Genomic DNA, 24,627 nt, shown 5'->3' with positions numbered 1-24,627 from the left:
GTGCAACGAGTGACCCACGCGTGCTGTAAGGGTTGCACACGCGCTGCACACGTGTTGCACACGCGTATACAACGGGTTCTCAATCCGTGTGCAACCAGTTGTGCACCCGTGTCACACACGTGTTGCACGCGTTCTCAACGCGTGTTAGGGAATGAACTTGTGCTCATCATGCAACATTCATGTCTTGAACGTAAGCTCAGAAACGGACCGTGAAATTGGGGATAATGCATTCATTGGGCAGAAGAAAGGTTGATAGCTTGTTTGGTAAATAAAGAAGTTTTTATTCATGAATTGTCTCTACTTTGTGTTACTGACCTTAACAATATAAACTGACAATTTTGACAAATATTCAAACAGTGCGATAATAAAACTAAATGCATACTGTGTTATATGGCAGTGTACTTTTTGTGTGTAACTGTGTTACTTTGTTTATGTTGTAACTTGGTAGAAGCTCATTGCATTGATTTGGACAGTGATTAGTTGTCAGAAATGTTGTACTGTTTAATGTAAGCATTTTTTTAGGAAGATACTATAGATGATAGTGTCATGTGTAAACTTCCGGGAAAACCGTGGACTGTGATAGTGTGTTATAGGAATATAAGGAATGTTATATGTTGTGAGGGCAATATGTGGAAGTTTCCAGTAGCTAGTAGACTGTATATAAGGGGACAAGAGCGTGCCTCTCGTATCCCTCTCACACATTTCATTACATCGAGATGAGCTTTCTTGTGGATATCATCATCCCTGATTCCCTGCCTTTATCTTTCTTGGAAGCTTGACCACTGTCACCACTGAGTGCATATACTATTATCATTGACTTTTGCTATCACCACTGTATTTTTGTATTTGATACTAACCAGTGCAATCATATTATATACTGCCATTCAATTTTGTACTGCCACTATATTGTGTACTGCCATTGTATTTGCTGTGCAGTAATTTGTATTGATTTGTAAACCTAGGTAATTTTGTAATACATCTGTTGAGTGTACTCCATTTGTTGGTTGCTTGTTGTACGTACAGATTGTGTTAACACATTCACGTAACAACTGGCAATTTAGATACATATTAAAACAGTGTCATAAGGTAACTGAATACATAAATTCAAATACATCATAATACGCATATAATTTATCACTAACTTGTAAGAAGGATCTCAGAGATCAACTTAAAATCCACGAAAAGGACGGTTGTGGTCACTCAATACGGTTGGTGTGCTGAGTGCTAGGATGTCTAGACTGGAACAATCAGGTGTAAGCTGACTTAAACAAAGAAACAACAGAAAACAATATAGAATGACCAAGCCTACCTGTCATACACCACAACTTATTATTGTTGATGCTCAGGCTTTAATATACAGTCGATTAAAAAAAGTACATAGGTTAAGTTCATATTCTGCTGAAAGAAGCTTTGTAGAGTACAACAGCTACATTAAAAGGCCAATACATCATTTCAATACAATATGTCAAAATATGCAAAATACAGAGAGTGCCCTTAAAAACAACACTGCCTCATATATAGTCTTATTCACGTGTTTGGCTTTTAAGTGAGCTCTGACATTTTTGTTAGTGTATATGATGTTTTACTGTAATCAGTTCGCTGTTACATGTATACAAGGTACACTGCTGGAGCATTGACCTTACTGAATGTGATGTTTTGCGTTTCCTGTTGCAAACAAACTTTCATAAATAAGTCACACTCTTGTTTAGTAAGTGATACATGTTTGCAAGTCTACCTCTTTCAATCTTTCATAAATCTTCTCTTTTCCAGTGCCCACAACTGAGCATGTCAGGGTCGGAAGCTATGCCACGTTGTCATGGACTCTCCCGGAGCCTGGGACCAGGGAGTTCAGTGTGTGTAACAGTGAGACAAAGACATGCATTCTTCACGTCACAAGCCACAATGATGTCAGAGCTGCCAGTGACAAGTTCACATCTAGAGTGAGATTCATTGGAAAAGTGTCATCATCGGGAACTGGTTTGTTTAGATTCGTGCTCTCTGATGTAAGTTGGGAAGACGCAGGTCATTACAAGTGTTACATAGGCTCACCAGAATCATGGGGACCAATCATCCCTGACTGTGGACAGAAGCTGGTGGTGCAGGGTAAGTCATATTCAGAAAATTCCGTCTACTGTCTGATACGTATCTGTTGCCTACCAAATGCCTGAAATATCACTTTGATATTCATACTGTTTGATAATGTTGACATCTTGATTAGCTTTCTCACAATGTATGTGTTGGTTGACATTTTAGAAACTGTTAAATACCACGACTAACACATATATGGATATATTTTTGATTTATTGGAAATGTAGTTCCAATGTACACGTAGTGTTGTTCAAATAGAGACAACCTTCTGCATAGCTCTGACACTGTTATTGCATGTGTTTACTTTTCGTTGGTCAAGCAACTATCGTTGCCAATATGATTGCTACACCCTGAATGTTTGTGCTTATAAATGTCACTTATGACTGCTCTACAGCAATGAAATATGTCATGGTGAGGATTTAGAAAGGTATAATGATCCAGAACCATGTCTCTTCTTGATTTTGCTTGTAATACTGACATGTCAGTTAAACTTCTTACTTCAATATTTCTGTTTCATTCAAAAAGTCCTGAAATGAGATCCATGAAATCATTTTATATACACATTCACACCGACTGCTGTCATTAGGTAAAACAAACAACAAGAGGACAGTCATTACTCTTTAATGTTAAACATCATTATGAACAATTCTGAATCACGAGATAGTTATGGTTTAATGTAAAAAACATTTCAAGAAATTATTCTTATTCCAGTCTGTGGAATTATACCTATTATCATATGACATGAAAACCCTGCCAGCATAAACACCAGAGATGTATCTGTAAAACAAGAAAATATTTCTGTGCATTCCTTAATTATGGAATACAGATCTTGCAGCACAGCAACAGGGCAACTTCTGCTCTTATCAGATCCTTCCATGGCAGCAAGTCGCAAGCCATGGAAGTCAGCCTGCCTCTCCATCTCAGTTGTCGACTTCAAGTGACTTTGATATGCTCATTCTCTTATGTAACAACATGAATGCAGCACGTAAAACACAATCTCTGGGGATGCTTTTAATCAACCGGGCCCACTGCACAGAGCATCCTTAGTTACCATCGACCATAGGTGCTTACAATCAACTTTACGAAATACATGCCTGAGTCATATTCCATTTGCACAAACTGATCTTTGTGCTGTTGTAAGACAGTTTGGATTTTAAATCGCGATCTTGCCTCAGACCTTTAACAGTGGAAATACGAATACCTTTAATTTGATTTCTGTCTTGAAGCCGCAAAAGCGCATAGCTTGCTGCATACATCTACCGTGGAACCGGTTCAGTGCCTTCCAACGCACCTTGCACCTTGTTTTAACAAAGCTTTAAAAAAATCAAAGGAAAAGATTACGAGGATAATGGATTATTCTTTCTTCTTTCTTTCTTCCTGGATCGACACTTTCGTAATTGAAGTGTTTTGATTTTGTAACAGCAGCAAGATATATTCCCCAACCATGTTTTATGAAAATATTGAAATTCGTAAGAACACCTCCATAAAGTTGGCTTTAGATTTAGTTACAGTTTGGCATTCTAGAAGTTATGGAGCACCTAAGGAGTACATATTTTTAAAAAAATCATAATACTTATGTCACTAAGCTAGATTAGGAAACACATACTATATGTGTTCCATATCTTGATGTAGTGACACATATATTATGGAACTTAACATAATTATACAATAACAGCAATATTTTGTCGTAACCTGACATGAAAATGTATAACCGACCAGTGGTTGTTATTAGAATTACCTGTCCCTGCCACAGCCAGCTGCACATCGAGAGTGGGTCCTAAGTGAAACTAGCAATGATAATCAAGCTACCCAAAAGACAGACAAATATACAGATAACAACAATGCATGTGCTCTCCAAAACGCATCTAGTGTCAAACAATCAGTCTTGCCTCAGTGATAGAAGATAACAAACTCTCAGCTACTGAGAAATACGGATGTGGCTAATCAAAACATTTCAGCCAACCGTATGACTCATATTTGAACTTGTTGTTTTGGAACATCTCAGGAATTACAAATAAGAGTGGAATCAGAAGGTTTTCTCATTTATTGCACAGTATGAAATCATCAGTTTAACAAAAACTTGGATTGATGATTTTGACTGTTTACTTTATGTTTTGGATATACAATTTACACTTTGCCTGGTTATAGGATATCAACAAATGGAAGGCTTTATGATGGTATAATGCTGTGTATAAATAATTACAATAGACTACCGCTGCCCGGCCCCAGGTAGCCAGCCAAAGCAGATACCACTGCCTGGCCCCAGGTAGCCAGCCAAAGCAGATACCACTGCCTGGCCCCATTAGTAAAACCATTGTCGTGACTACCGCCGGGGGTCCAACTATCAGCTACCGCTTGACAAGATGACTTCCGCCGTCGGGCCCATATCCATGGCAATTGGTTGCCCAACATAAGTTATTATACGATTCCCCGGCTGAAAAGTCGGGAGAGACAAGGCTCCCACTGAGAAGCAGGTAAACCCGGAAAGGTTCGCGCTGAAAAGCAGGTAGCCTTAACCACGAGTATTAATTTGGAATCAAGTTAATTTGTTACTAGCAGTGTAGCCCACAAGAACCCCGCCACAAAGCACTAGAGTGCTACCCCACACCAACGGTCAAGTGATACGCAGAGATAGCATTGTTGCCCAGTTTGCCTATGTATTGAAAAGAAACACTAACCTGTGGAGGTAACATCCTTTCTAGCGCAAAACAAGTGCCAGGGCATACAATAAATTGTCCGTAAACACAACCAGTCCTTTGTCACTGAGGTGGTCGCCCTCCCAGGCCTGCCATGACTTGTCTGATGCCAGGATCTAGGGATGTGGCTCTATTGTACCGCCGAGCCCTTTGACTCGGTTAGTCAGGCAGCGGTTGATATTCTTCCGCATTTCCTCGATCTTTAGTGGATCCCTGGCATCATGCCAGTAGCGCCTGGGGAGCATTGCTGATATGATGATCTTGGTGTCAGGAAGCTGGAGTCGTATCCGAAGGATTGATGCCACCATGTCAAGGTAGAGGTGCCGGCCCTTGACCGAACACAGGTCGTTGGAGCCAAGGTGAATGATGAGGGCTCTGGGGCTTCGCCGTGTCGTTTTGACCTGTGCATCAAGAATGGTGTCAAGCTTCCCCCTCGTGCCAGCCATAGCATCCTTGGTTGGTCCTTACGGAGCAAGTGCTGTCGTGCCCTGGCCATGTAGCTGGTGGCGAGTACAGGACATAGCAGATTACATTGTATAGATTGTCCCCATCCTGTACGGATCAGACTTTGAGTGTGGGAGATGGATTGATAGCTGCTGGGGGTTGCTCAAGAAGCTTCAATTCTGAATGGCGCAACCGGATTTTGAGGGTCCTGTTTGGACCAGCTCACTTACCCTAAAGAAACTCAAGACGGCTGTGCAGTAGACTGCCTTGAACTGCCTCACTTCATATGCTGACGAGCATACGTGTGGCAGATTGTTGGTTACTACCTGCAGCAGATCTGCAGTGATAGGTTTTCTTCTGTCTGGTCGGCCCTTCTTACCCACCAGGAAATGTTTTGTACAATTGGTGAGCCCGTGGAATTTGTGCTGAGAAGACAGGGCTACAATGTAAGTCTTGACTGTGTTAGGGGAGTGGTGAGTGACTGACAGATAAGCAATAAAGTTTACAACCTGATCCAGCGGGACTGGCCACACCTCTTGTAGCTTGTGTGCGGACCGGAACTGGTGTAAGGCATTGATGCCTGTTTGGTACGTGACCCATGTGTTTGACAGACAGAGATTGTTGTAGGAGTCTAACGGCTTCCTGCCTCAGATCAGCCATATGTTGCACGGGATAGGTGTGGGGTTCTGGTCCGCGGATGGTGCTGCCTCTCGGAAGCGTTTGAGTTGAAACCTCGAGAGAACATCGACAATAGTGTTAGCAGTGGAACAGACATACTTTGCCCTAAACAGAACATCATATCGGAGGCACTGCAGGATTCGGTGGCGGAGTAGGCTCTTCCCTCTGGGGGCCTTGGTAGACTTATTGTTGATTATTGCTACGACGCCCTGGTTGTCGAAGAAGAAGAGGACCTATTTCTTTGCTAGTTGCTTGCCCCAAAGTTGGATGGCCAGTGTGATGGGGAACAGCTCCATCTGTCACCCACTGGGTCCACCATGCGCCGTTACACCATTTGCCCTGCATGTAGGCCCAAAAGCCGGCCCCACCCGCTGCATGAGAAATGGTAACCACATTTGTAGGTCTTCCTTGACCCAGCTGGCAATCCTAATGTGGTGAAATGGTTGCTTACCTCTGCTAAGCAGATCGACTAGCCTTCGGCTGAATGCCCTTGCCATTGGTATAGCCCTGCACATAAAGTTAAGCTTGCCTGTGAGGGACTGAAGGGCCCTTTTTGTGATCTTGATGTTACCTGTTGACAGGATGTCTTGGATTTCCCCTGTCGCCTCCTTGATGTTTGGGATTCTGATCTGCACTGCATTGGTGTCAATTTCCAGTCAGAAGAATGTCAGTTGGGTCGTGGGGCCCACCGTCTTGTCGTGGACAAAAGGGACTCCAAGCTGTTCCATTGTATTCACGCATCCTTTGAGGTTGTCTGAGCAGTGACTGGTGCCTGCTGTGGCCCCCGTTAGGAAGTCATCCAGGTCATGCGTGATCTGACACGTTGGTAGATGGGATTGCATGCACCATTGCAGGAAGGTACTCAATGTTTCGAATATGGCGCAAGATATGGAGCAGCCAAATGGTAAACATTTATCAAAATAGAACTCCCCTTCAGAGCTGATGCCCAGTAGCTCGAAATCGGATCGGTAGACTGGTATAATTCTAAAGGCCGACTGAATGGCGAATTTTGCTAGTAACCGTATGAATAGCTTCATCAAATCTGGCATACACCAAGGAGCTGGCCTCTTCATCTATAAAGTCGTTTATAAATTTACCCCTGTAATAGGACAATGGTGAATTAGACGGAATTCTTCCGCATGCTTACCCAAATGCTGACCATAGCCTTGCTGCTTCTTGGGTACCAGGCCTATTGGGGATACTTGGAGGTTGTCCAGGGGGGTGTCCTTGAAGGGACCCGCCATCCTGCCAAGGTCAACTTCCTTTGGTAGTTTTGGTTTAACGTAGCCTGCCATGTCTTGGTGCGTGGCTGATCGCAAGTTTTGTGCAAGGCGGCCTGCCTGTTCGGCTTCATTGGAACTCGACCTTAAAACCAAAACTAAAACCTACCCATCTCTGTAATTGACCTTAGCATATTGGTGTAGCAAGGGTGCCATTTCATTGAGATCCAAAGAGGAAGGGAATTGAATTCTACAGCTGGTTTGCTGTCAGGGAAAGGCTGGTTGGGCTTGTATGGGGTCTGTTGGACCCCATTCCCTCGAAAGCATATCTTAGAGCCATGGGAATTTTTACCACACTTACAACATTTGTGAGTGTACTTACAGTTGTGCCTGCTACAACCAAATTAATTAAAATACCAGCATACCTTACTGGCGATGTCCCCGTGCCATTGCGCCCCGTCCGCCTTACTCGGTTGTCGTACCGGCTGTGTGACCATGTTCTTCAGCCACAACTCCCCGTCAATGTTGTCCCAGCGGCGTGAGGGGTCCCTTGACATTCTGTTTTGGAATTGTTTGTCGCAGGTTGACCAGGCATCCCCTACGAATCGAAGTGCCGCCGTTCTTATGGTTCCTGTGGAAAGCAGAAGTCCAGCTAGCCAGGGACAGGCGCTGTAGTTGCTGCTTTACCGGTTTAAAAATTATCTTACCTGAGGAATCATACGCCATGGTTATCGTACCATCCTCGTGGCTTTCCTCGGTGTTTGGTAGGATTGTGCCTAGGTCAACGAACTCGCCACGCCAGATTTTCTCTCTCACCTGTTGTTTGATGTCTGCATCTATTCCATCCACACAGAAGGATAGTGAATCCCCGTATCTTCCGTTCTTATTGTCTGGCCAAGCCGCGTCACCATCAGCCTCGTTGTGGGCATCGGGGATTCTCTCTATGTTGAGCGAAATGGCGGGAGAACTAAAACCAAGCCTTATCTGATGGTTTGCACTAACCAGGCTGGGCGCTGAATGTTCTAGCAACTGGAGTATTTTTTCCATCTGCTCGTTTACCTGGGTACCCGAGTTAACTGCCTGAGCGTCATTTAATTGTATTGTTGGGAAGAAGCATAGGCGTGCCACCTTCAATATTCCCATAATTCGAAAACTCGCCATCAGCTATTGCCTCCTGTACAATGTGTACTCCCGGGGTTTTATCTACCTGTTGTCCTAGCCTGCTTAGCTCACAAGCTTGTGGTTGATGGCTGCTCTTCTCTTTGGACGGAAGGTCTAGGTGGTGAGTTGGTAATCCACAAGTGTAAAATGTCCCGAGGGTGAAATTAGGGAGTAGAGCGAATATATGCGATACGAGGGTGCTGAAATAGATGGTATTCGAAGTGTAATCTGCAAAACAGTCGCGATTGTGTACAAAAAAAACACGTACAAAGCAAAAGCGATTAGATACAGCGAAACACGTGTGTACTTGAAGAGGGATGGTGCGTGAATGGTTGACCACAGGATGTAACAAAGGAGGGGTGATGCTTGCGCGGGATCCAGTGCCCTGGGCACGGTGCAGGGTGCTGACCTGGGGGTGATTCAGTTACAAGGGGTGATTAGGTTATGGGCGTAATTAGCTAATGGTTTGGATACAAGCGATAAAGTCATTTAGTAGTTAGTACTTAATATCAATCTGAAATTGACAAAAAGCTTGGTAGAACTTTGGCAAACCATTTCTTATCTTTCAACTAAAACCCTCAATTTCAGAGGTTTCGAAAACAGCAGGAAAAAAAACAAGTAAATTTTAACAACAATGAAACTTTCTCACTCCATAAATTGCATACTGCCCTAGGACAAGCTCATGACACTGCGGCAAGAGCCGACAACATACATCATCAGCTCCTGAATCACTTGCTCAATTCATCTTTGGAAACGCTACTTAATACATTTGATGAAATATGGACAACAGGAAATTCTACTACTTCGTGGCACAATGCTATTATCATTCCAAATACTAAAGCCTGGACGGGATCATACAGATCCACCCAATTACCGTCCAATATCATTAACTAGCTGTGTTCGTAAAACCTTGGAACGCATGGTAAACAATCGATTAGTCTGGTAATTGGAGACCAATAACCTCTTCAGTGACATCCAGTGTGGTTTCCGAAAAAAAACCAGAAGTACCATTGCCCATCTGGTGCGTTTAGAATTCTTTATCAAATATTCCTTTGTCAATAAACAACATACTGAATCAATCTTTTTAGACCTAGATAAGGCATATGATACAACGTGGAAACATGGTATTTTAAAAGATTTGCATGAATTTGGATCGAGGGGCAGATCTGAATTTTGATACAACTGACAATTTCAAGTGGGAGTGGGCTCTACCCTGTCTGAACGTTTCGATCAAGATCAGGGCGTCCCTCAAGGCAGCATCCTGTCTGTCACACTTTTTAGCATCCAAATTAATAGCCTCTAACAATAGCGTTGATGGTTCACATTTGTGGACGAATTCAACATTTCTTCTTGTGGTAAGAATATAAATACAATAGAAAGACAGCTACAGGTCTGTCTTAACAAAATTCCAAAATGGGCAAACGAAGTGTCTTCAAATTTTCTAAATTCAAAACAAACTGTATTCACATCAAATATCTAAGTTCCTGAAGGCCCTCGACTTGAAAGACGTTTCCATTTCAGGGTGGGGAGGGGATCAGGCAACCCTCCTTCACTTGTACAGATCATTAATATGCCTCAAACACTAGACTAAATAGACACAATACACAACCAAGGATAAGGACCTGTCCTGGAGTTTTAACTTATATAAGACGTTGCCTGAATCCCACGTAAGGAAGGCGGGTTAAATGCCACAACAACCTCTGTGATAGAGAGACTATAAAACAAACTGAAGCATAGAGCCCACTGGCAGACACCGACGACAGATTCCACCGAGGCAGACTTCAATGCAGCAATGGATAACACAATCACCCGAGTTTCATGCGCCCAGATCTTGGAACCAAACAAGGCGAATCCGGAATCAGTTGGTAGGCCCTACAAATTGTCTCTCTCAACAAGGAGGTGAAATGGGTGTTAAGGTCGCTTTCAAGGTTTTTTCGAGTTAGTGAGTGAGTTGAGTTTAACGCCATTTAACAGTATTCAAATTATATCATGGCTTTAACCAGTATATAATTTCCCTTGATGACTGGGACTGGAAAGTCTGCATCATGGTCAGATGAAACTCAAGATCATAGAAAGGACGAAGGATACGCTCCTCCAGTCCGGACCTACTTGATGAGACAATTCTGGTTTCTTCCTCCAGTGGCTAATCAGAAGATCTCCGATTCCTTGGCACTATAACATTATTCTTGTCAATCAATGAATATGCATGTCAATTCCTCTCTCAGATGACCCAACCTAACCTGCCTGTTGGGCACCAGTAGTTTTGCATTCATACATTATAACTTATGATTAAATGAGGGTCAGGACTGACACCCTGGAAACATCCAGGGACCATGTTTGCTGTAAGTGTAATCAACATGTTACATCATTAAGAAAGAAGTTTTAATGAACTGATGTTAGTTACCTTACACCTTTCGTGGCCTGTTTCAAAATGAATCAGAATTTACGGACATTGATACCTTTGAAGTGTAACTGCTTCTGCCTTGGTGCCAACAAGCAATCCTGGATAATTTTAGCTTTTAGATATATATTATTGTTTGTTTGTGTGTTATTGAATAATAAAAAAACCCCTTAAGTTTCACTGCCAAATACCCGTGTCAATATACTTACTTCAAGTAAGTGCCAATGTATTATTAGTTGCTATAGAGAACCTGAATCTTTTTTTGTTCCCTGCTGCCACGCTTGCACTCGAAGCAGGTTACTTGGCCTTGACCTATGTCTGTATGTCTCATAGTTGTTGTTAACAATTTATCCCCTAGAACTTCTGCTTGAATTTGGATCAGAACTGTTGCCAGTGCGTGGTTTTTGCAAAGCCCTGTTGATAATGATGACCTTGACGTTTTGGTCAAATTCATTGCAAGCATTTGTCCAATTTGTTGTTGCTCAGCAGTGTGTCTCAAGAACCCAGGCATACGCCTAGCACTCGTCCGTTTGTCCAAGGCTAGTGAAACATCTTCAGGGACAAGTTAATTTCCAGTTGGAATTGACCAAGGGGGTCTACCCCTGTAGAACATGTGAGGGGTGTTGGGGTTGTTTGCAGACCACAGTTGATAAAGGTGACTTTGACATGATTAACAGGGTCATGGGAAGCAACTGACCAATTTGTTTATGAGCAGAATTTCTCCAGAACCTCAACACAAAGTTGGGGGCTTGGGTAGCCTAGTGGTTAGAGCGTTATCTTGTCAAGCTGAAGGCATGGGTCCCTCGCTTGGATATTATTGAAATATTGCTAAAGTCTGTGTAAAAATTTACTCATTCATCATTGATTTGGTTCAGTTCTATTGTCAAGGTGTCATGTCGGTGGTTGTTGACCTTTACTGTGACCTCATAGTGAAGGTCAGGGGAAGCATACGTCCTGTAGATTTTTTTAAATGTGTTCATAATGTGGAGGAATGTTCTATCCAAAGATGATGAAATCTGAAATCGTAAATGTCCTGAGGCAATTATCTCTAGAATAACGGATTCAGATGTTACTGGCCATCAGCAATGTGCCAATTAATTATAAAAATGTCCAAAATATTTTGCATATTTAGCCGACGTTTTATTGAAAATGTTTTAACATGCAGAGTCCATTTTGATAGTAATAAGTCGCATCATATCCTTGATAATAATTGCCATCAGAACAAATGTATAAATCTGATTTCTTTATCGAGTGGGTACATTTATTTACCCATGCTTGGATATGATGATAATTAAAAGCCTGAGAATTATCAATGATGTTAAATTGCTTAAATCCGTAACTGTGCATTTTACTAGATTACCTCCGATAATCTTTTGATAAATAACAAACAATAATTCCAAGAGATAATCAACACTACTTAACCAGCAAAATTGTTGACTAGTGCTTGAAGCATGAAAGTATTCAAAACATTTAATCTATTAATTTTTATGATTGTGGACTACCTAAACTTTATCAAGACAACCTCATTTGGTATACCAGATAGTCCGACAGACTACTGTTGTGTTTTCCTGGTACCCATCACTGTTGTTCACAATTTGTAAGAATTGGTTATCATTATTTGCACATTGGGGACATATCCCTACAATTTTCTGAAATGTTCTAAGAGGCTAGGTTCGGTTGGGTCCCCAAAGCACAATTTAGCAGGTGAATCACTGCACCATAAAATCTGTTTTGATGTCTCATGTTGAATTTGGCTTGCTGTTCATTTCGACGTGGTCAGAAACGACCACACCAATCAAAAAAGTGCCAAGTGAATCGGGACACTTCTGAAAACATGACACGTGACAAGCGACGATTATCCCAGCGTATAAACCATTGACGACTGTTGGTAAGGGGAAGCATAAGCATCGAGCTTAGAGATCTGCAGCATGTACACGATCTCTAATCGCTTGCCAGTGACTCGTACTCCAGTAGTTTGCGGCAATGTGATTTGCCGTTCAGTCTCGATTTTGTAGAGCCTGGTTTAGGATCGATCCTGTACGCTTGTCATTGAACTGGGAATCCCTAAATAGGGTCGATCGTCAAACATTTGGTTTGTTGGTACCTATTCCGTAGTCTGCTGATCACAGACTGTGAAACATGGAACGTACTGACAACAGCACACAACTGGTTGTTGCTGGTTCACACACATATGAATGTAGCCTAATTAAATGTTCAGAGTTGGGATGTTCATTAGAGCCAAAAACTGATAAATTGTCATCGATAACTGTTTATCCGTCATTTAAATTTACAGATATAAATGCATTTTATTCATATCAAAGGCTATTTAAGAAATAAACGACGAGTGGGAGTTGTTTATCATACAATTAAACACTGCAGAGAGAATATGTGTGTTTTTTTCCCGGATGTACTCACAATTTTCACGCCGATTTTCTGTACCTTTTCACCTAATACTGACCACCTCCGTGGTCTAGTGGTAGAGCGTCCGCCCGGAGAACGGAAGGTCCGGGGTTCGATCCCCGGCCGCGTCATACCAAAATACGTTAAAAGATGGTACTTCTTGTTACCCTGTCTGGCGCTCGGCATTAAGGAGCTAAAACAAGAACGGGTTGGGTCGGAGTCAATATACTGTGTCTGAGTGGGGTAATCATATTAAACTGCGGCATGTTATCTCATGGAGCTAGCACTTTAAATCGGCATCAGTCCGGACTAGTACAAGCAGCCACACAAACACACACACGTACATGCACGTCGCTATATAAGTGAAATAATCTTGGACGCGACGTTAAACCCCATTTCACCTCACCACACTTCCTTATACTGATTGTCATATCTCGCCTTCTTTTGATTGCGATTGTTCGGCCATTGCATTCATCTGCGTTGCTCAGTTAGATCTACGGGGAACAACTTACTAGACACCTCCCTCTCCAAAAAAACAGTCCAATTTACGACATCATCATGTCGCGAGCGCATGTTCGAATCTCCGGAAATGACGTCAGGATAGAACCATGTTTTATCGTGAAATAAACAACACTTCGTTCTTCATTATTCTTTGCGATTTGTTGCGTAGCTATCATATATAGGCCAATAATACATCAACTAAAGAGGTACAACATCAGCATAGGTTATGGTCACAGGCAGGCAGGCACACAGCCAGTCAAACATTTTAGTTACTCAGTGACAATATATGAAAGTTTATTGTAATATACAAATGTATATGTATAGCAGGTGGTAGTAACAGTTATGCATTTCACAGAATTTGAGTTAAGATGTCTGTCCAAGTAGGAATTACTGAAAGCAGTTTATCTATACACATAAGTTGGACATATGATTCATCCTCAATAAAATTATTTCCTTTGGTGAGATAGGGACAAAGCTTACTTTATAATTTATATCTTTCAACATCAACATTTAGCCAACACTCTAAATTTACTGTGGGATCTACACAAAGAATAAATTATTCTTCATAAAATTAGCAATTTGCAGCGAAGGGTATCTTTCCACATCTAAAAGTGATTTTGTTAGTTTTGGACCAACTTTTTCACGTTTTTCCTCATACAAACGCTTTATTTAATTGATAAGAAGATACATTACATGCACAAACGCCTTTTTGTATCTTCTTCAGGATGCGGAGAACGCTACACAGGCTCGTCTGGCTCTTTCACCTCACCTAACTACCCTGGCAATTACAACAGAGGCCTGCACTGTACCTACATCATTGATGCAGGAGTGACATTGGTCACTCTCGTGTTTGAAGACTTCAGTACAAACGATGTGCATGATTTTGTCAAGGTACGTAAACAAGTGTTATATTGAATATACATATATCTTATTGTGAAGCAGTTAGATTTTTGTGTTGTTTGTCTGCTGTATAACGCCGCGCTTAGCAATATTCCAGCTATATGACGGTGGTCTGTACATAATCGAGTGTGGACCAGACAATCCAGTGACTGACTTCTTGAGTATTGATCCACGCTATTCTGATACGATGACATGCATCAACCAATGCAGCGTGCCTGACCACGCGATCCCGTTAGTTGCCTCTTACGACAAGCATGGGCTGCTGAAGACCAATTCGAACCCCGAATCTTCACGGGGACGTAAAGTAGTTAGAAACAATATGGAATGAAGCATGGAAGTAAATGAACCAGATTATTGAATCTTTAAGACAATACTTTTACAGACACAAAATATAAAGAACGTTGAAGGGCTTAAGATTACGCAATCAAATATGATTATGTTTCGTAAAAATGGCGAATGACTATAGAATGTTTCATCACTTGTACTTAAGGCATGTGTTATATAGCATCTGGTTTTCATTCCATAGCAGTTTGTCTTCTTTGTAGACAAATTTGGATGTCGTCAAAGTGTGACTTAACCTTCTTTTTTATAAACTGCAGGTTTATGACGCCTCCAACAGCCTCCTTGTCACTCTATTTGGAAACAGACGGGGATACATTGTTCAGTCAGCTGTCTACTACCGTGTTGTCTTTATTACGAGGCATCGCGGGAAGGGTTTTAAGGCTGTATGGACAGGTATGTTTTTTTGCGCAATGTTATTCAACACTCCCTAAGTGGCCCTCTCCCCATGCATATGCTCTTCAGAAAAAAAGTAGGAGATAATGAAATATAAATGTTAATGCCAAGTATAAGCACAAAGGTGTTGAGGACAAACATCAAACATCAATTATGTCTGTAAAACACCAAAACACCTCTTATACTTTGTACATACCAGGAAGGTCGAGTGGAACATTATTACTTTTTTTATTCTGCTTATCATACAGCTGAGATTTACTTGATTTCATTCATTGTTTGTGTATAAATTGGCGATGAGGCGTTTTCAACGCACTGAGCGTCTACGAGCTACTGGCATGCTGGAAACTGGAAAGGTCCGCGTGCAGTGGCCATGTTTAACAGTCTGTGATTAGCAGACTATGGAACAGGTACCAACAAAACCAATATATTGACGATTGATCCCAGTCAGGCGCCCAAAAACGACAATAAGAGTACAAGTGCGATTGATCTAAAAACCAGGCTCTACGAAATCGAGCACAAACCTCAAATCAAATTGCTGCAAACTTTAATCAGGCTACTGGAGTACAAGTTACAGGTCAGACAATAAGAAATCGTCTACATGCAGCTCATCTCCATGCTTGACGGTGTGTTGTGCCACCCCTCACAAATCGTCGTATTACCAACAGTCGTCAATGGTGTACACAACGTCGAAAGTGTGGTAATAGTTTGGTATTTGCACATTCGGATGCCAATAGTGGTCATGCTTCGATTAACATTGGAACGGAGAGAAAAGGCAATGGAAATGTTGGATATGGGGGCAACTAGAGCCCATGTTACTGGGGTAATGGGATGTTCGAGAAGGACGATACTGAAGTCAGTCGGCTGGTTTAGGCAGACAGGTGGAACAGCAGACAGAAGCGGTAGACCCAGAGCTATCACCCCTCAGGAGGACAGCCATTTACGGCTGCTTCACCTTAGAAACAGATACCTCACAGTATCGTCATCAGGTCAACACGCTCTTTGTCATCCCATCAGCAGAAAGACTGTCCAGACGACTTCGAGACGACAGTCTGAGAGCCTTTCGACCATTCAAGAGCATGACGTTAATGCGTGAACATTGACGAGAATGAGGTGGGCGAGGAATGTCGAGCTACATCACGCTTCATCAATGAAGTATTAACGCCAGTTGTGCTGCCAGTTCTTCAACGTCACACGTTATTCCAGCAAGATAACGCCACAGTCCGCATTACCAGAACATTGTTCAAGATCAACAACGTTCTTCCTGGCCGGCAAGATCTCCTGGTCTGTGGGACGTCAGATTAGGCAACGTCAGCCACGTCAAGAGACAAGAGTGTTAGCACAGGCAGTGCAGGCAGAATGGCGTCTGATCCCTGTGCATGCCATAAGTCGACTGACTTTCTCTGCTCGGCGTCATGTCAGAGCCTGCATCAAAGCTTTTTCTTCTTACAATTTGAAAGTGGCCGTTCATTTCAATCTCATTTAAATCAGACCTTAGTTCTCGCCATCGCTAAACAAGGATCTGAGGACATCCCATTTAGGGTCACGTCAGAACGACCTTTCATCCCACCAATCAGAGCGTCGCTTACCAGATCATGAAAGTGACTGTTGGAATGTGTTTTCTATTCATGCAACCATGAACACAGGGTATTCCGAACGACAGTTACGGGTTTTATTATTATATCAATACAATCTAGGCCATCTATAAGCCATTTAGGAATGTTCTTCTTATCAGTTTTAATTTTTTTAATCGAGAATACGTCAAAAATGTTTTGAAGCGTAGTCGCCAGTTTGAAATTAGTGTAGTAAAGCTCGAGAAAGCTGCCTTCTGATTGGCTGATGTCGATTTCTCGTCAGTCATTTCATTGGTCGGTCAAAATTCGCGAAAAGTCGTTCTGACATGACCCGTAATGGGATGTCCTCAGATCTTTGTTTAGCAGTAGTGAAAACTAAGATCTGATTTTAATGAGACTGCGGCTCATTTGTATTTGTGATCGAATATTGGACAGTTAACCTTCTTTGCAAAACGTCGATAAAATGAATTTCTACCACTGGATTTGTAAGTGTTTATGTAAACATGTTGTAAAATTACCCTATTTTAAGATACAACAATCACCTGTTTATATACAGCTTTTTTATTGTTGTGGCTTTGAACATATATGAGGTGACGATTCTTATGTCTTTGAGTTTCTGTTTGTTTGTTTCTTGCTTAACGCCGCATTTGGCAATATTCCAGCTACATGACGACCGTTTTGTAAATAATCGAATGTGGACCAGACAGTCAAGTGGCTGACCTCATGAACATCGATCCATGCAGTTGGGATACGATGACATGCATCAACCAAGTCAGAGAGCCTCAATTCCCGATCCTGTTAGTTGCCTCTTTACACAAGCGTAGTCGCCTTTAATGGCAAGCATGGATTGCTGGAGACGTATTCTACCCGCGGGTCTGAGTTTGTGTGTGTGTGTGTGAGTGCGTGCGCGCACGTTGTTGAACGCCGCACTTAAAATATCACAGCTATTTGGGCGGTCTGTATATGGCGGGAAATGGCGTCTTGATATTTTCTCTGAACATTTCATTTACTCTCCTATTGCACTGTTCACAGTTCTCTTCTGTATCACCTTTGTAGGGAAATGTCCGTCATATATATATATATATATATATATATATATATATGCAGTGTTTGCGTTGTTCTCCAAAATAATGGGGTCCCCTGAGGCGCGGTAGCTGCGGTACCTTAGGGAGCGAAGCTGTCTAGGGGGGTTTGGGGGCACGATATATACAAAAGCAAGTCTAGCCAGCTCAAGCTAGGAAATCAGCATAGGGGACATTATATATTTATTTTTAGAGTCGAGAAGGGTATTGTGTAATATAAGATTTCATAGACTAAATGTTAGTCTTACTCTAGTAAAACAACTTTGCAACTGCATGTTATACACAATTCGAAAGGTCTAATCCTACTGTTTATACATATTTATGTTTATCACATTACTTAAGTCAGCTGTAAATACAAAAATGTAAGCTACCACATTCAAACGTCCAGATTTAGGATCCAAGAAGCGAAAAGTTTGACGATTTTTGTCAAATATAAAAAAAATCATAAAATCAACTTACCTATTTCTTCTTCTTTTTTTGACTGTTTACGTGATAGGAAAAGTATTTTAAAAATCATTGTAAATAGTATCTGTCATCATCAAGTTCCCGATAACAGCGGCTGTCCGCTCAGTAAGTAGTATTAGAAAGCTTATTTTTTCATCTACACTTAACTCGCCCAGAGTCCTTTCGTAGCTGTAACGTGCTTTCTTGCTGATATCTGCTACGAGGGTGGGGATTGGTCAAACTAGAGCACATGACCTCAGGCTGTCAATCAAATTACAGCAATGGTAGTGTGTAATGAATTTATGATTTTGGCGAAAGTTTTTTGTTATTCTGAACGTTTCAAGCAGGAAACTCGCGATCTATATTGAAAACATGGAACTTTGTTGATGTATCGTGCTTGGTTAGGTTTTTAAGGCATATTGGAAACATCATATCCGAGCCAAGAAATCGAGGCGACAAAAAGCCGAGATGTCACGCAATCGCACGAAAAATTGGAAATAATAACTTAACTGTAAGTTTGACAACTTAAAGATATATTTTGGTTGATTTAATTGGTTACTTTGTAGACTATATTTAAAGATTTGCTCGAAACGTCTTTATTTTGCTCTTTGACATGTTCAATGTGGACCCATTGTCAAAGTGTGTGTCCAAGAATTTTATTTTCATTAACTTAGCGGGAAATAGTGAATAATTTTTAATCAATCGATAAAATAGGATAAACTGAATGGCATACATATTTCAGACATTGTGAAATGTGATAGATTTCATAAATGAATGATATGACAGGTAAGTTCATAAAATGATATAGATCTACCCTCTATTTTGACGTGACTATGGCTTGGCCGGTCTACCGGCCTATGGTGTTGAAAGAGTATATTGGCTCTTCAAGCAAACTTTCTTGAAACCTATTTTCCTTTTGACAAAGTTTCGGGGATGCTATTTGGACCATAGTCCTTAACATTGTCAAAACACTGTTAACAAGGTCAGCGATTGGCTTACGTTTCTATTTCCGTTTTGTAAACCAATCAGCGATGCCATTACGGACACGACATGGGAGAGAAACGTCATCAGATATCTCTCAGTTTCCCGCGTTCACAACCTATGGTACGTCTGAACTTGGCACATGGTCTTATAGTTATCTCAGTTTCTTTTTGTGAAGTCATAACACACAAGAACTCAACTTATCTCCGCGTTGAAGTATAGTCTGCATTTGCAGGCACATTCACAAACTACATCATCTGGTCTCGACATTCCTATCTGTGAAGACTTAATCAGTGTTGTACCAGTCGCACAGTGGGAAACGATACGTCCTGTGTTAGCATAATCTAGGGCAGTACTAAGTCTATTAATATAAACTAAGAACGTGCATATAGAACTCTTCCTTGCCCAACACCCAAAGACATCTTCAAGAAGTCACGGGTACATCCACCATGTTTCACACATGCTGTAACACCTTTATGTAAATGCTGTTTCAGGTGCCAGACACGACCATATATTCAGCATTCGAACAATTTCAGGAGTACACCATCATGCCAGATACGGTCGAATGCCTTTTCATTGTTTAAGAAACCTGAATATACGTTCTATTGCCTCTCCAGATAATAGGATATAACATCCTTCAGTACATGGATAGCTGTTGTCGCTCCAATGTCCCTTTCTAAAGCCACATTGGAGTGTATTTGCGAAGCTCGAGCTCGGACTTGACACTGATATGTAGTCTTGCAGATAATTAACGATTATCCGTTCGAATAACTTCCTTATCGATTACTTCCCAGGATGATTGCCCACCAATTCGACAAGTGTTTATATAAGCCACAGATTGCATATTTAACATGCTCATTTGTAACTTAATCTAGTCCATGGGACATCGTGTCCCTTTAAACTCTTATGTTATTTCTGACACTAGAGTGGACACTATTATTATTATAGTTGTTATTACGCACAGATTAAAATAAAACATGCTGCAAAGAGGGTTTGGTGATCCTGGCACAGACAGGCTTGTTGGGCTCGTCATCAGCTCAGGGCCCTTGCCCCACGCAGGGACTTCCCAGAAAGCGCTGCCTAGTCTAACCCACCCAGAAACATTCGGAGAATGTGAAGACTCCCAACACTGCAGCCTTCTGCTTTACCCAGATTGTCAGAAGGGCTGTATTCCTGGGAGTAAACCCAGTTACTCTCCTAATGTCAGTCAACAAACTGGGAAGTACAAAACCTAAGGCACCGAGAAGAATGGGGAGTCAGACAACTTGGTACTTGTGATGCAAGCGTGACCTTTTGAAAGCGAGGTCCACATACTTGCCATGTTCTTCCTGAATCTTGTCAGAAGGGACAGAACATTCAATGATATGAATGATTTCATTTGATTTATCAAAAAAGACAAGATCAGGTTTGTTGGCCTGGATACGCCTGAGGCTGTAAACGGGCCTATTCCAAAGAATTTTGTATTCATCAATTTCCATGACCCCTTTTACATATTCCGGGTTGTACCATTGGTGGACCTCTGCGTCAAAACCACAAGCATGGTAATAAAATGATTGAGCTTCTTCATGTCGCTTAAGATACTGTGTTTGTGCAAAAGCTTGGCATCCACTGACAATGTATTGGACAGTCTCATTAAATTCTTTTCAAAATCTACATTTCTTATTTACATTTTAATGCAAAATCAGACATTGACGGTTTCGAGTGGGAAGTGACTGGTCCTGAGCAGCAAACAGAAAGCCTTCTGTTTCACTTTCAGGCCAGCCGACTTCATCAAAGCAAAGGAAGGGGCTGCTGTCCCTCTCGACACACTGCACATAAAATCGATGCAGTGATCGTTAAGACAGTCTCTCCTTGAAAAACCGAGCCTGGGCCGATTTGATATGGCACTTTGCTTGGTTGACACTCATTTCTGTACCGTCCAGCAGTACAGAACCATCAACAAAATCAACACTGACATTGAGATTATGTCCCACATTCTTTGCTCGTTTAAGAAAATTATGGGATGCCTTGTTTTCATCATGAGTTTGACATGCTTCACAAGAGGATCATGAGACAAATATATGTGTGCAAAAGTGCACAAAACAATTCTATCATGAAGGATCTCCACGTTAATCAAACCACACCCTCCAATTATGAGTTGTAAATATAAGTGATTGCAGGAAGAGCAAGGGTGGTTGGATCTATTGTCTAATTGGATTCTTCATGTTAGGATGCCAATAACTTGAATTTCGTGCTTCGTCCAGTCAACACGAAAAGAATATGAGAGGACGGGTACAGCATAAGTATTAGTGGCTTGGTCCCAGAAATAAAATTTGGCAAATTGGTACCACGTGGGACATATGCATTTTTGTACAGCCTAGGAAACATTAGTCATATTATGATATGATAGCAAGGATTTTACGGCAGCTTATTTATAGAAATGACCTTTGACATTTGAGGGTGTCTAAAAATGGTAACAAATATTAAACGTTGGAAATGAAAGATTTTCTGTCCCTTTTACCCATTTAAAGCATAAATTTGTATGTCTTATTGATACTTTAATATCATTTAGCCATATGTATGCTCATCTGGGTTGTGAAATGATAATATGTAATTATTTTAGACCTTTTCATAAGTTGGACATGATTTTGTCCACCACAAGGTATCAAAATCCCAATAATAGAAAATAGAATATGTTAGCAATCATGATTGTCATTAAGGTTTTGTCTACTGATTCTCCATCCACAATTTCATTGAAACACAACTAAGTCACACTTGAATTCATGGTACCTACATGCACTAGTGTGTCCAAGGTCAAGGTCAACATGAGAGAACATGTCTAAATAGTCAGAGGTAACCTGCAATCCCTCTTTATGCTGAGTGGTTGAGATTCATGAAGACTCTATGTCCATCATGTTAAAGAGTGAAGTGCTGTCCTAAGAACTGTCTTCCAAGGTAAGCTGTTTTTCAACAAATGCAGGCTGGATCTCACATAGAAGAGCATGGGGTGAATGACTACTGTCCTTGTAGATATGTTGAAAACATTGACATCCACAAATCCTTTCTCTCTGTCAGTAATCAAGTAGGGTGAGAAGTCAAGGTCATCGTGAGTAGCTGAACGGCTAGTTCTTTGCAATATAGCACATATATTCTGTTAGGGAAGTGCCTTGTCAGTGATAGTGACGTCTGGGTTTGGTGGAATGACAAGCTTCCCAACTCCTGTGCACTTGACTAATCCAAGCTGAAATTGTCTTCAATCAAGCTCCCATTCCTGTAGCACGATGCCTGTGCCTGAGGGTTGTTTAACCAGCATTGTAGGCGTCTAAGACCTGCCTTACTTAAGGTTTTTCTCCCAAATAAGAGCTGACATTAAAATACACTTGATGATATCTGCATAAATACAAACATTATCAGTTCAAGTCAATCTTCTTCGTCTCCACAACTGTCGCCCGACTCGCTCTCCTCACCAAAGTTGGTGCATGTTTGGGAGTTTGCATATGCTAGTACAGGTCAGTCCATATAAGATGCATGTGCAGCTGGGAAGTTTGCATGACTTGGGACACTTGCAGCCCATTAGCTGCAACACAGATTCAGGCGCTGGAAGACCACTCATCCAGTCAACTGCCAGGTCGTATCCATCAGCTGTCTGTTCCATGGTCCATCCAAAGCCATCAGGTGATGGGATGTTGGGCCTGTCGTCGAGAGCTTTCTTCCATATTGCGGTTCTCTGTGAATGTTTCATCAAACAATCTCTGCATGGCGGAAGTTGGTGGGATTCCATTTCACCTTTTCTTGAAAGGAAAAGGTTGTGCTGAAAAATATTCACATGCTTGAGAGAGGAACCATACAAAAAGCAAGTAAAATCCTCAAGTATGGAAAACTCTTCTTCTGGCAACTTATGATGGAGTCCCAGTTCTTTGAAGCAGGCTTGGTACTTCTTGTTAACTTTAAGTAGTCTCAAGGTTGACAGTTTACCTTTCCCAGCAAAGGAGCTGATGGTGACGCATCCTGTGAAGGCATGACATCCAAGAATGGCTTCAGATACGTTTTGTCCCAGTGCCTTCCTAACGTTGGATATACTGATGAATCTTGTTCTGTTTCTTGTTCCAAGCTTCATGTAGAGATCTGACTGCAGGAGGGAAAGCAAAGACAGGCATAGGAGAAATACGTCGGTATCCTCAGAACATACAATAATGGTTCTATAACCTCGAGTTGACGCATGGCTGGCATGAAGAAGAAGTCGAGTATCTGTTTCTTCTTGTGTTGAGTTTAATTCCTCTATATAGTCGACCGCCTCCGTGGTCTTGTGGTAGAGCGTCCGCCCAGGGTTCGATCCCGGGCCGCGTCATACAAAAAGACGTTAAAAGATTGTACTTGTTGTTACCCTGTCTGGCGCTCGGCATTAAGGGGCTAAAACAAGGACTGTTCGGCTCGGAGTCAGTATACTGTGTCTGAGTGGGGTATTCATGTTAAACTGCGGCATGGTATCTCAGTGAGCTAGCACTATAAATCGGCATCAGTCCGGACTAGTACAAGCAGCCACACACACACATACACGTGCATGCACGCTATATAAGTGCAATAATCTTGGACGCGACGTTAAACCCAATTTCACCTCACCTCTATATAGTCACAGCTTTCTGGACTAAGCTGAATGCAGTCCTTAGAAGTATATTTCTCCTTCTTCCACTCAATGACGAGAAACTGGATGAGATTCTGTTTGTTGCTTGACCTAGACAGAAACTTTCGCCATTGTCTGATGTTGTGACCAGGTGCGATGTTCTTAAACTGTGTTCCAGTACCAGTGACTTCTTTCTGCGTTCTTGATGGACACACCATTTACTCATCGAACACTACGTCAATTCGTTGTCTCCTTCGTGCAAAATCTATACAAAAATGTCATCAGCAACAGTTTCGAAAGTCTTGTTATCACCCTTGATTTTCTGTACAATTGCCATTCCATCAATCAAAGTACAAGATGGTTCTGGAATAGTTTATGATAATGGTGCAGTTTTCTCCAATTCCCTGGCCAAAGTTGATTTACTTGTCTTTCTGAGTGATCCATCAGGGTATGCAAGTGACAGTGGTAAAGGTCCAAGGGGGTGGCTGAATACAGATTTCATATTGACTTGTCTGTTCTGTGCTATTATGACCATATGAGCAAACAGATTTCTATCTGCTCTGAGCACTACTTCAGTTTGGCTAGTTTGAACCTTTTGCTTCTTCTTGGTCAGGTTGCTGAAGGTTTTCAAATTGTTTCTTGGCAGCCGATCGTGAAATTTCTGCAATGGAGGGTTGGTAAGAAGACGTCTGGAATGAAAGTCACTGAAAGACTTTTCTCCTATT

At 41.6% G+C, this 24,627-nt stretch overlaps 1 protein-coding gene across 1 annotated transcript in view; it reads left to right on the top strand.

Moving 5' to 3' along the window:
- LOC139457380 (scavenger receptor cysteine-rich domain-containing protein DMBT1-like) overlaps positions 1-24,627 on the top strand; it is a 72,484-nt gene that overhangs the window by 5,669 nt on the left and 42,188 nt on the right. The window contains exons 2-4 of the mRNA XM_071238784.1: positions 1,771-2,103; positions 14,314-14,480; positions 15,089-15,224. Coding sequence (XP_071094885.1) covers positions 1,771-2,103; positions 14,314-14,480; positions 15,089-15,224 — 636 coding nt within the window. The remainder of the gene's footprint in view (positions 1-1,770; positions 2,104-14,313; positions 14,481-15,088; positions 15,225-24,627) is intronic.

Source organism: Haliotis cracherodii, unplaced genomic scaffold, assembly GCF_022045235.1.
Source record: "Haliotis cracherodii isolate W230 unplaced genomic scaffold, xgHalCrac1.p SCAF_12, whole genome shotgun sequence".
NCBI lineage: Eukaryota > Metazoa > Mollusca > Gastropoda > Lepetellida > Haliotidae > Haliotis > Haliotis cracherodii.
This window is presented reverse-complemented; position numbering and strand designations above follow the sequence as displayed.